The sequence below is a fragment of the Heterocephalus glaber genome, unplaced genomic scaffold (assembly GCF_053883595.1).
Source record: "Heterocephalus glaber isolate CG9 unplaced genomic scaffold, H.glaber_assembly_v1.0 deba00001150, whole genome shotgun sequence".
Lineage (NCBI taxonomy): Eukaryota > Metazoa > Chordata > Mammalia > Rodentia > Bathyergidae > Heterocephalus > Heterocephalus glaber.
In genome coordinates this window covers 1,912,396-1,926,223 of record NW_028258204.1, presented here as the reverse complement: position 1 = coordinate 1,926,223, position 13,828 = coordinate 1,912,396, and the positions used below count along the sequence as shown (strand labels likewise).

Here is a 13,828-nt window from a genome sequence, read left to right as displayed (position 1 = left end):
GAGCAGAGACCCTGCTTTATGCTTCAGGTACAGAGATGAAAGAGAAGTAGCCCTGACTTTAAGCTACTTGCACTGTAATAGTGCTTAAACACACAGAGACATACAATTACTGCCTGGTGTGATAAATACTGCAGTAAAGGGATGAGGTAGTAAAGGTATGACTGGTGGTTAGCATGTATGTAGAAGAACAAAAAGGTGAACTTTGCTTTTGGGCCTGAGGAAAGCCCATAAGGAAGTGAGTAAAGCTTTAGAGTTGAAGGAAAAGCAGATGATTTCCAGGTACACAACTGGGGAAGGTCATGTGCAAAGACAAGGAATAAGGGAAGAGCACACTGTGTGCTCAGGTAACGACAAAGAGTATAATTGCTGTGTTATTTGTGGAGGTGTCATCCATTAAGTGACATTTTATTTATCATAAGTTGATTTTCTTTCTTTTCTCTTGCAGTTTGGTTAGTAAAGAAAACAATAATACAAGAATAGAATCCATGATGAGTTCTATACAGAAAGATAATTTTTACCAACATAATGTGGAAAAATTAGAAAGTGTTTCTCAACTAAGTCTTGATAAATCACCTGTTGAGAAAAGGACACAGTATTTGAACCAGCATCAGACTACAGTGATGTGTAAGTGGCAGAAAGAAGGAAAACATACAGAGCAGCTTTTAGAAAGCGAACCTGCGACAGTGACTCTGGTGCCAGAGCAGTTCAGTAATGCTAACATTGAGCAGTCCTCCCACACTGATTGTCACAGTGACACTGACAGCAAAGAAAGCAGAGATAATCAACAATTCCTGACACCCATAAAGCTTGCGAATGTGAAGCAGACAACAGATGATCAAGCCAGAGAAGCCAGAAGCCAGCAGAAGGACTGCACATCCTGCCTCTCTGGGGAAAACTGTGCAGGTTGTCAGCAGGAGGAGATAGACGTGGTACCAGAGAGTCCCTCGTCAGATGTTGGCTCTGAGGATGTTGGAACTGAATCGAAAAATGACAGCAAATTGAGGAGACAAGAAAATAGCCTAGGAAATTCCCCATTTGCGAAGGAAAGTGAACCTGAATCACCGATGGATGTAGATAATTCCAAAAATAGTTGTCAAGATTCAGAAGCAGATGAAGAGACAAGTCCAGGTTTTGATGAACAAGAAGATGGTAGTTCCTCCCAAGTAATCAACAAACCTTCAAGGTTGCAAGCAAAAGAAGCTGACAGTGAACTTAAGAAGCAGTGCTCTGCTAAAGGAGGTGAAATTAGATTACATTTTCAATTTGAAGGAGGGGAGAGTAGCACTGGGGTGAGTGATTTAAATGCCAGACCACCTGGAAGTACTTCTATGCTTAATGTAGAATGCAGAAATTCCAAGCAGCATGGAAAAAGGGACTCCAAGATCACTGACCACTTCATGAGAATGCCTAAAGCAGAGGACAGAAGGTAATCTTGTCCCTTCAGGAGTATCTCTTTGGGAGCATAATACATTTTAAAATTGTATACAGGAGGCTTAACAAAGTTAAGACTTATAGTAAAATATATTGACTTCCTATTAACACAAATTTAAGCCTATCCACCAAAGTTTAAATTCTCAAAAGTCCAGAAACACAAAATAAGGAGTAATGAATATTAGCAATCAGATCTTTTTTTTTGGGCAATCAAACCTTTAGTTTCATGAACTTCCTTTTAGAATTTATGGATAATTCCAGAACATGAAAATATTAGCTTCATAGTAGCTACTGTTTGGCCATTTCCTGAATGAGTGTATATTACACTTTATCTCATTCTCTTAACAAGTAGACAGGTGGTATTATACTTATTTTATAAATGAGAAACTGAAATTTGAATTAGAAAATTCATTGAAATCATGTATCTTGTGTCTGCCAATACTGATATTTAATGCAATGTATATCTGTATATATATATTTTTTGCAGCAGCAGCAGGGGGTACCAGGGATCGAACTCAGGACCTTGTGCTTGCGAGGCAAGCAGCGGAACTACTGAGCTAAATCCCTGGCCCTAAAGCTTATATTTTTGCCATTACCTCATACAGAATCTTAAAGCCCACTTGATAATCTCTTTCATCTCATTTTTCTAGCATGTGATTCTAAGTTCATTTCATTGAAAATTACAGTGCTGAGACCTGAAAAGTAGGTGATACTATGAACCATAGTGTCTTAGTTACCTTTTCATTGTTATGACAGTACCTGACACCCACAGCATAAAGTAGGAGAGGTTTATTTTGGCTCAGGTTTCAGAAGTTTCAGCCCTATGTGTGGCAGGCTCAAATGCAGAAAATGGCATGGTAGAAGGGCCTGCTCATGTCATGGTGGTAGGGAGCAGAGGGACAGAACTGAGAGGAAGGTACACTCTTCCAGTCATACCCTAGTGACTTGCCTCCTAACAGCAAGTCAACTGTACCACACCCATAATTCAGTCACCTTCCAAAAGTGCCCCCCTCCCCAGCACATGAGGCTCTTGGGGGACATCTAGATGTAGACCATGACCCATGACTCATTTCTGTTTTCAGGAGGTGATTTACATGTACTTGGAAATTCCCTCCACAGACTACTGAAAATGAGCTCTTGGGTTTTATTACAAGCTTTATAACTTTTCCTGTTGATTATAAATATAAAATAAATGAGGGAGCAAGGTTGGCATACTTTAGGAACATTCTGGGTTGTTTTGTACTTGTGTGTCCAGGTGAACTGAAGCAATAAATTTGTGACTGAATACATTTATCTTGACCTTAGAAAAGAACAGTGTGAAATCAGACATCAAAGAACAGAAAGGAAGATGCCTAAATACGTTCCACCTCACCTTTCTCCAGATAAGAAGTGGCTGGGAACTCCTCTTGAGGAGATGCGAAGGATGCCTTGGTGTGGGAGCCGGCTGCCTCTCTTGAGACCGTCTGCCAATCACACAGTGACTATTCGGGTAGGTATCACCTCTTGCCCAGGAGCAGAGAAGACTGAAGATCCTGATTTATTTATTAATGTGAAAAGCAGACCAAGGCATAGCAGGTTTTCTTTTCTGCATATATATAGTACTCAGAAGTGTACAGCACAGAGAGATAAATGATTGCTTACATAATGTGGCCCTTAACAAATCAGTGAGATGAATCATTGTCAGCTAATAATGGAATTGAATTTTTCAGTATTTTTAAGAAACCTCATTGAGTTCTTCCCCCCCACCCCACCCCTTTTGATTCATTTGACAAGCTGGCATGGTAGTACACATCTAATCCCACCACTCTGGGAGGCTGACACAGAAAGATCAAGCCCACCATGGACAACTTATTTATTGACTTGACAAGTCCTCATCTTCAAAAGGTTTTAAAGAAAATTTTTAAAAATAGGGATGGGGATATAGCCCAGTGCAAAGGCCCTGGGTTCAATCCACAATACCAAAATTTAAAAAAAAAATTTCAGTTGGTAGTATTTATTGAGTACCCACTACATGTTAGCTACTAGATTAACCCTGCAAACAAAATTCTGTATGGTTCAGTACATTTTCCAGTTTTGTCCATTTTTCTGAGCTTCAGATTCTTCTATGCATTTGTATCACTACCTCGCAGGTATCTCAAACTCCATATGTCTTAAACCAATTTTGCATTTTAAAATTTGTAGTAAAATATACATAGCATAAAACTTAACATTTTAATCATTTTAAAGCATACAATTCAGCAGCATTAAAAAATGTTCACAGCGTTGTGCAACCATTATCCACTGTCCATTTCCAAAGTGTTTTATCTTTCCAAACAGAAACTCTGTATCTGTTAGGCAATAGCACCTGAGGCCCTGTGCCCTCCAACTCCCAGGTAACTACTTTCAGATGGGGTCTTGTTTTTCTTTAAATCAATTTCACTGAGGTATATAAAGTTTATCGTAAGTGCTCAGTTTGGTGATACTTAAGAACCATATAACCATTAACATAGCCAAGCTTCAGAAGGTTTCCATTGCTCACTGAGCAGGTTTAAATATTCATCTCATTTGTAGTCTCTATAGATTTTACAAACACTACTTAGAAAAATTAATTTATGATGCCTTTTGTACTACAACTGTTTAGATATGATTAAATTTTCTGAAATTCAGAGTTTTTATTAGTCCATGTTTGCCATACATAATCACATTCATCATAGAGAATTTGTACCTGTACATGATATATCATAATTCTTTTTTCCTGTTCCCCTCCCCTCCCTGTCACCCTTCATCTCCTCTCCATTTGCAGAAGCTTTGTTGAGATTTTTTTCCTTTCATTCTTTCTTTTTTCTAATCCCTTCTCCCTTCTTTCCCTTCCCTTCCCATTTGAACATGTTCTTCCTTTCCAATATCCTGCATTTTGCTCCTTATTCACCCTTTGAGTCTCACACAGGAGAAAAAATGCAATGTTTAAACTTGTGTGTCCAGTTTATTCCACTTAAAATTATGGCTGCAGGATGGATCTTTTTAGCTAAGAATGTCTCAAGTTTATCCTTCTCTTTAGCAGAGTAGTACTCCATTGTATATAAATACCACATTTTCTTTATCCATTCACCCATTGATGCGTATATGGGCTGTTTCCAAGATTTAGCTATTCTAAAACTGTGCTGTGGCTGGGATTTAGCCCAGTGCCACTGTGCCTGCCTTGCAGGCACAAGGTCCTGAATTTGATCCCTGGTACCAAGAAAAAAACCCAAAAACAAAACTGTGCTGCTATAAACATGAGAATGCATATATCACTATGATGGTTTTAACACTTTCGGGAAGATACCAGGAAGGGGAATAGCTGGATGAAAAGGAAACTCTAGTTTTAATTTTTTGAGGAATCTCCATACTTATTTCCACAGTGATAATACCAATTTACATTCCCACCATTCATGGAGAAGAGTTCCTTTTTCCGCACAGCCTCACCAACATTTGTTACTGGTTGATTTTGTGATAACTGTTCTTTCTGGAGTGAGATGTAATTTCAGTGTTGTTTTAATTTGCATTTCACAAATGACCAGTAATATTGAAAATTTTTCATATTTGCTGTTTGTACTTCATCTGAGAAGTGTCTGTTCATTTCAGGTCCCCATTTTTTGTTGGGTCTTTAAATTGGGGGGGGGGGCTCTGATTTTTTTTTTTTTTTTTAGTTTTTTGTATATTTCTAGATAGTATTTGTCTGAGGCAAAAAAAATTTTCCTACTGTGTGGATTGTCTCTTCACTCTGTTGGTGATTTCTTTGGCTGTGCTTAATTTGATGTGATCCTAGTTGTTGATTTTTTGTAATATTTCCTGTGCGATCAGGGTTTTGTTCATAAAGTCTGCCCACACCTGTGTCTTCAAGTTTTACCTAAATTCTGTCTCCTCACAGATTAAGTGATTCTATTTTAATATTTAGATCTTTAATCTATTTCAATTTTAGTTTAGTGCATGGTGAGAGATACGGGTCTAGGTTTAATCTTCACCATATGGAAAGCCAGTTTTCCCAGCACCATTTATTAAAGAGGCTATATTTCTTCCAGTGAAGGTCTTTGTCTCCCTTGTCAGTGATAAGGTAGCTGAGTGTACTTAGAGTTGTTTCTGCTATCTTCTACCCTGTTCCACAGATCCTTGAGTCTGTTTTTTGCTTTTTTGTTTTGGGGAGGTTTTTTTGTTTGTTTGTTTGATTGGTCGGTTGTTTGGTTTTTTTTGCCAGTCTCATGCTGTTTTTATCACAGTAGCTTTGTAGTATGAACTTCAAGTCAGGGTTGGTGATACCCCTTGCCTTGACCTTGTTGCCCAAAATTGCTTTTGCTATTCTAGTTCTCTTCTGATTTCATATGAATTTTAGAATTATTTTTTGTACTTCTGTGAGGAGGTATGCTATTGGTATTTTGATTGGGATTGCATTAAATCTGTGTAACAGTTTTGGAAGTATAGCCATTTTCACTATATTGGTTCTGCTTATCTAAGAACAAGAGATATCTTTCTATTTTCTGATACAGAATACTGTAGTTTTTAATGTAAAGAAGTCTTTCACTTCATTAGATTCATTCCTGTTTCATTTTTATTGATGCTATTGTAAAAAGTTCCTTTTGTTTCCTTAATTTCTCTCTCAGTGAGTTGATTATTCATGTATAGTAATGCTATTGCTTTTTGAGTGTTGACTTTGTATCTTGCTATGCTGCTGGATTTAGTTATTAAATCTAGGAGTTGTGGGGAGTCTTCTATGTAGAATATCACGTCATTAGCAAATAATGATAATTTAACTTCCTTTCCAATCTTTTCTTTCTTTTGTCTAATTGCTCTGGCTAATGTTTCCAGAACTGTATTGAACAGGAGCAGCAACAATGGACATCCTTGTCTTGTTCCTGATTTTCGAGTGACAGTTTTTAGTTTTTGACCATGTAGTATGATGTTTCAAAGTTCTATATAACATGCTTAGTGGGCTGAGGATTTAGCTCAGTGGTTCCGCTGCCTGCCCCACAAGCGCAAGGACCTGAATTTGATCCCCGGTACCAAAAAAAAAAAAAAAATTTAGTGATGATGTTGACCAGGGTTGCTGTGTTTGTACCAAACTCTATAAGATGAGCGTAAGTTTCAGACTCAGGAGTAAAGCAAGAGAATTCCAGACAGATATATAAGCTTGGAAGAAAATGTTAGGTGTCAAAAACAATTTGTTTTAGAAATGAAAAACAGTTGGTTTGTTAGAGCTTAGAATTTAGTGGGGAATGGTGGAAGAAAAGACTTGAAAAGTGAATTGGGTCCATTATCAACAGAGAGCATCGCTCTTGGCCATTGCTGTCTAACAGGAGAGTTTCCTTAAATATCAAACCAACAGTTTAAGCTGGGCACGGTGGCATGCACCGATAGTCCTACCTACTCAAGAGGTTTAGGCCAGAGAATTGCTTGAGTGCAGGTGTTCAAGACCAGCCTGGGAGACATAGTAAGAGGCCTTCTCACCATACAAGTAGATAGTTCACTTTCCTGGTATCTCTGACTTCCTGGAGTCTCCACTTGGACCTTTGACTTCACTCTCATAGGTTCACACATTGGTGGTCAAGAGAAACTTGGAAGGACTTTGAGCCTGCTACATACTGTCTTATCTCCCAGGCTTTTCTTTGAAATCAAGATGGAAGCTTCTATGACCTTTTCACTCTTTGAACAGTGGCATCAGTGTGCTGTGAGTGCCTTAATGACTTAATGCTGGGAAGTGAATCCCAGGGAAACAATTCCCTAGGAGGCTCAGTGTGAGGTGAATACCCCAAAACTCATCTCGAAAGATTGTGGTCTGGAAAGTCTGCAAAACAAATTTCTGCTAATTTGATACCTCTGAACCTGTGATGGGTGAAGTCTTGCCAATTCTCGAGACACCCACAAGGCATCTTTCTTGTTGTCCAGGTACAAAGTACTTGGCTTCTTTTTACTGGCAGTAGTCTCTTCTGTAACTGCACCCTCATTGCCCATAACTTTATAGGCACTTCTTTTCTGGCCATATTTTAAGTTTTTCACATTCTTCTACTCCACTTTGCTCCCAGTTCTTATTGTAAATCTGGCTGAAAGCATCCACCAATATGCATGCCGCTGCCTGAATGCTGTGCTGCTTTGAAATTTCCTCCATGAGATAAACTAGTCCATCATCTTTAATCTCAGCTTCACAGAAAATCTCAGAGCATGGAAAAAGTGTAGACCTGATCTTTGTCAGAATGTAGCATGAGTGACCTCTCCAGTTCTCAGCTGAGTCCTTATTTCCATCTGACACATCATCAGCACAGCCTTATTGTCTGTATTCCTGTCAGCCTTACAGTGCCCATCCCCATCAGATTTACCCATTAAGCTCTAGACATTCTGTAACCCACTTCTTCATAATTCTCCAAGTTCCTGCTGCAAAGCAATTCTAAAGACTTCTGAACCACATCGTCATGTATAGTGATAGCAAATGACTCTACTTGGTACCAAGTTTTTCTTTTAGTTAGCTTTCTGTCACTGTGACAAAATACCTGAGATAATCAGCTTACCAAGAGGAACATTCTTGGTTTTTTTTGGTACTGGGGATCAAACTCTGGACCTTGAGCTTGCGAGGCAAGTGGCAGAACCATTGAGCTAAATCCCCGGATCTGAGGAACATTTATTTTGGCTTATGGTTTCAGAGGTTTTATTTTAAGGTTGTTTGGCCCATTGCTGTGGGCCTGTGGCTCCACAGTACATGAAGACAGAAGCACATGGTTGAGGAGGTCTGTTCACCTCATGTCAGCCCAGAAACAGAGAGGAAGCATCCAGGGCCTCAATATAGCATTCAGTTCAGCCCTAGTGACCTGGGCCCTACCCCCTAAAGGTTTCATTGCCTCCCAGTAGCACCTGAGAGAGGGTCAAGCCTTTAACACATGAGCCTTTGGGGATACTTGAGATCCAAGCTATAGCAGCAAAAATCTTTTCTGCTTTTCCTAGTTTGCTTGTTTGTATCCTTTAGAGCTCAGCTCAATTGTTGCTTTCTCAAGGAAGCCCTCCCTAACTCACCAGATAAGTTAAATCTGTCTAGAACAGATTCTTATAGCACTATAAACCTCTCATTTATGCCATACTTCTATTTTTATATTCATGTGATTAATTCCCTGCAGTGAAATGCCGATATGTACTACCTCATGGAGAAACCTTGAAAATACTATGTGAATGGCCTACACGCAAAAGCCAAATATTGGGTGATTCCATTTGCATGAAATATCTGAAATAGGCAAAATAAAACTTGTATTGTTTAAAATATCTCCATTCTCAAACATTTACTTAATGATTACTATAGTAGCTGTGCATATGTTTGCATATATGTGTATATTTATGTACATATGTAAATATATTCCAGGTGCTGCCTTAAATACAGTATTCTGATACAAAATTAATGTGCTTATTACCAGGAAGAAAACTGGGTCATGGGCTGGGGATTTAGCTCAGTGGTTCGGTCCCGAGTTCGATCTCTGGTACCGAAAAAGACCAAGAAAAGTGGGTCTTGTGAGGGAGGTGTGCTCCATTATGATAATGATTTTTAATAAAGTTTCTAAAAGATTTCATAGTGGAAATAAAAATTTAGCTTAGCTCTTAAAGTGAGAGCAGAGGTTTAACCAGATTAAGTGGGGAGGTGGTAATTGGTATTACTTGCATTAAAAAGGAAAAGATAGTAGTATATACATAAGCATATAGATATGAAAGTAAATCTGCTATGTTTAAGGAAATAAATGTTGCTTGTCTGAAATGAATAGTTTGAGTAAGAGTATGTGTTATGGTTTATATCTCAAATGTCCCCTCATGTCTCATGTGATGGAAGGTGATTGGATTATAGCTTGCTGTTGAGTGAGTCTGTTTGGAGGTGGGTCACTGAGGGCATGACCAAGAAGGGTATATCCTTCCCTGGCTCCTTTTGGTGCTCTCTGCTTCCTGGGAGCCGTGCAGGAAGTGGCTTTCCTCCGTTCTGCCCCTGTGCAGTGTCCTTTCTGTCTTGGAGCCAGACAACAATCCAATAAAATCATGAGCCAAAATAAAAGATTTGAGTGTCAGGTATTTTGTCCCAGTGTCAAAAAAATGATTAAGACATATGCAAAACAGAATGACATTAGGAATCAGAGCGTAGGCATTACAGAATGATGGGACTAAGAATACTTTTAAGAGATAAATCCCAAAGTGGGGATAAGGGTTTTATGGGCAGTGAACATGTCTGGGAACATGTGGAGTTAGGGAAATAGATAGGAGACTGTCAACTGTCAGCAGAAACTCAAGTACAGAATGTGAGGGCCCAGCAACTAGAAGGATAGAAATGAGCAGGACATGGCTATTTGGAAACTGAGAGGACGTGAGGAATAGCAGCAGCAGCTAAAGAAGACTCCTGAGGTGCCTTGCTTGGGAGCCGAATTCCATTTTACAGCATCTACTTGGCTCCTTTCTTCAGATTATTTTATAGAAGAAACACAAAGTTTTTATGCACTTATAATTTTTCTATTTACCCTTTATTTCAGATAGATCTTTTGCGAGCAGGAGAAGTTCCTAAGCCTTTTCCTACACATTACAAAGATCTGTGGGATAACAAGCATGTCAAAATGCCTTGCTCTGAACAAAACTTGTACCCTGTGGAAGACGAGGTAAGAACAAATCTGAGGTTTTCTAGTCCTTGAAACTTGATGTAGTACACTTTTGACTTCTGATTCTGTGATAGAGACTAATTTAGAATGGTTTGGGGCTGGGGGTGTAGCTCAATGGGACCGCGCCTGCCTGGCAAGCACAAGGTCCAAAGTTTGATCCCAAGTGGGGGTGGGGGGGTGATGATCCACTGACCCTTTTAGGGCCAGGGATTTAGCTCAGTGGCACGCCACCCGCCTCACAAGCACAAGGTCCTGAGTTTGATACCTGGTACCCAAAAAAAACCCCAGAAATCTGTAGAACAGTTTGATCATGTTTTTCTTTTTCCTAAAAGAATGGTGAGCGAACTGCAGGGAGCCGGTGGGAGCTTATTCAGGCTGCACTTCTCAACAAATTCACACGACCCCAAAACCTGAAGGTATGTTCTTTTTGCTATTCTTGTCTCATATATAACTCTTAGAGTTGGGCCTTCTATTTTCTCCTGCTGAGACATTTTCTGATCATAGACTCAAGCAACAGTATTCTTTATATGCGAAGTGCTTGCTTCCTGTCACTAAGAAAGGCTCTTTAGATACTCTGAGAGACTGAGGCAGGAAGATGGCAAGTCTGACCCCAACCTAGGCAACTTGGCAATTTAGCAAGATCCTGTCCCAGAGTAAAAATAAAAAAGGTTTGAGGATGTAACTCAGTGTGAAGGTCCTGGGTTCAATCCCCACTATCATAGAAGGAGGAAAGGAAGGAAGGAAAGAAGGAAAGAAAAGAAAGGGTCCTTAGAAACATTTTGACATTCTTAGCTTCTACTCCATCACTAGGAAATGAGTAGAATTGAAAATTGTAAATGACTAGCCTGGAGCCACACAGAATAATTTGGAGAGCTGGGAATAAGACCTCTGTTTCTTGATTCCCTGTCCAATTTCCTTCACTCTAAGCTTCTCTTATTTTTTTGTTTAAAAATTATCATGTTTCTGAAATGGCTTTAAAAGGAAATCAGGAAAGAATTATGACTTCAGCTCTATGTGCCTAAAGGAAAGCAGGATTTGCTAATGATTAAAGTATACATTAAGTATTCTGTTTCTTACTGCTTTTAATATAGCTTCTAGCAACTTAATAATTTATTAATCTTAATATATATTGGCAGTCATTTGTTTTTTGACTTTTTTTGTATTTCATTTAAGCCCATAAAAGCAACTATTAAATTGTTTTCTGGTATATAAAACATGCATGAGTAGATATATTTGAGGGGGACAATACTATAACCGTAGAGATTCTTAACAAAAGTATAAACAGTGACATAATTTTCCATGAAAATGGGTTTCATTTTCTTTCAGTGGTATAATTTGTTACAGATATTTTCTCTGGTTTTGTATTTCCTACTCGTACTTGAAACTTATCATTCATTGGAAATATTTCTCTCTAAATGGAAAAAATTGTCAAGGTCTACCAAAGTTATTTTTAATATAATGTTAGTTACATATGTACAGATATAAAACTAAATGTAAACTCCTTATGCTCATAGTATAATACAGCTTTATCAATTTGATATTTTTCCATTTTAAACATGATGGACCATCATTTGATTTGTTTACAATTAGAATGTAAATTTATAATCAGTTTTCTTTTTTTGTACAAATGTTTTTAAACTACAGATCTAACCCCCAAAATGGTATGCAGAAAAAAATTTTTTTAAATAACTGTGTAAAAGAGCTGAGGATGTAGCTAGGTGAAAGTGCTTATTTATAGAGCACAAGGCCCTCAGTTCAATCCCCATCACCAAAAAGAAAAGAAAGGGAAAAAATACCATATTAAAAAAACTACTTAATTTGTATTTACTCCTCTTACAATCATGAACTGTTGGTATGTGCATAGATAGGCTCTTTATGGAGATCAACACCTTGCCAATAAATAATGGTAGTGACCACTTCGATGCAGATTCTTTCGAATGTAACATAGTTTTACTGCAATGTATCCTAGAATGGCTTAATATTTCCACCATTTTTATCTGCATAAATTATTATCTTCATTCCTACAATGTTTCATTTGTTTTCAAAAAACAAAACTACATATTCAGAAACACAAAGCAGGCCAGGCAAGAATACTGTCTAGATCCATTTGAGAAACATTCTTATACTTCTAAACTGGCTTTTAAAAATTATTCTTATTTTTTCTTCAAACACAAACACAAAGTAATCACAGCATTCAAATTACTCAGTGTAGTCATGTCTCGCAATCCCTTAGTCTGCCGTGATTACTTTAGTAAGCAATAATTGCTTTAAAGTGAATTTCCCTTTCTTATTTATCTTATGGTAGATGAAACTAAACAGAATAGTCCATCGAAATTTTCTTCTATCTGCTTATGGTAATTGTTTCCTCTGCTGAAAGAATGCTATGAGAGAAGGGAAGAACGTTAAATCTCTCTGATTGATTGAAAATAATAATCTTTTTTCTGTTCATATGCCAATTGATGTTGGATTTAGAGGGATCCAAGAGGTTCAAAGTTTTAAAAAGGAATAGTGTTCTCAAAAGTAGTATTTCTATAAATAATGTTTGATAATTTATACACAAAGGACTTTTTATGTTATTATGTATTATGAACTAAAAAGAATTTCCATAGTTGATAGCTAAGAATACAAAGAAGCATCCTTTTATTCTAATGGCAGGAGACCTCATGGTGGTCTACTTTTGAGATTTGCAGACTGAAGTAAAAATAAATACAGTCAGTCCTTTGTATCTACAGGTTCCTCATCTTTGGATTCAACCAAGAGTGACTCAAAAATATTTGAAGGGAAGAAATTATGACTGTATAGCTAAACATACATAGACCTATCTTCTTGTCATTAACCCTTAAACAATACAATGTAACAACTATTTACATAGTGTTTGAATTGAATTAGCTATTATAAGTACTCTAAAGAGAATTCGAAGACTATGAGAGGATGTTTATACACAAATGCTATCCCATCTTACATCAAGGACTTGAGCAGCCTTGGTATCCTCGGGATTGGGGATGAGCGTGAACCTGTCCCCCACAGATACAGTGGGACAGCTAGCTGTATTAGGGGTTAATACTAAGTATAAATTGCCATTAAGGACTTAGAGTACAAATGCTATTTCAGATGTTTTTCTTCATCAGCTTTGAGGAATAATTTGTAAGAAAGTGCATGCTTTCAAAATCTGTAATTTGATCCGTTTTGAAATTTGGATTCATTTGTAAAGGCCCCCATCACAGTCAAGGTATAGAACATCTCTGTCACCCTCAAAGATCCCTCTTACCCCTTTGTAGTCAATTTCAAGTTTTGCTCTGGCTTCAATACTGATGTGCTCTCTTTCACAATAGATTAATTTATAGTTTACATTAATGAAGTCTCAGTATGGGTACTATAATGTCTGGCTTCTTTCACTCAGATTTTTGAGACTCACGTATGTCCTTCAATATATCCATGGTTTGCTTCATTGTGTACATTGCTTATCTATTCATCTATTCAACACATTGCTATTTGTTACATTATATACAGTTTTATTACTTATTATTTTAAAATCAGATACCAGTTTTGATATCAGAGACCAGTGATTAGAAAAAAACTCCTTAAAATCTTTTACTTCTTAACAGAAATTTTATTTTATGGCTTGTGAGTGAAAAATAAAAGCATTTTCATCTCGTTATTTATGGTTAATGTTTACTTTTCTGAAGAAAGTTGGATATCCCCTGGTTCCAAGTGAATAAGATACATTTTGTGAACTTGAGTTTTAACCCAGTGATCTGTTTGGCATGAATATTTTT

General features: G+C 37.6%; 1 protein-coding gene across 6 annotated transcripts in view; it reads left to right on the top strand.

Annotated features, from left to right (window-relative positions):
• The window catches only part of Parg (poly(ADP-ribose) glycohydrolase), a 126,416-nt gene that overhangs the window by 6,041 nt on the left and 106,547 nt on the right, over positions 1-13,828 (top strand). For all 6 annotated transcript variants that reach the window (XM_087210617.1, XM_087210618.1, XM_087210621.1 and 3 more), the window contains 4 exons: positions 446-1,426; positions 2,737-2,920; positions 9,930-10,052; positions 10,385-10,468. In XM_087210617.1, the coding sequence (XP_087066743.1) occupies positions 446-1,426; positions 2,737-2,920; positions 9,930-10,052; positions 10,385-10,468 (1,372 nt within the window). The remainder of the gene's footprint in view (positions 1-445; positions 1,427-2,736; positions 2,921-9,929; positions 10,053-10,384; positions 10,469-13,828) is intronic.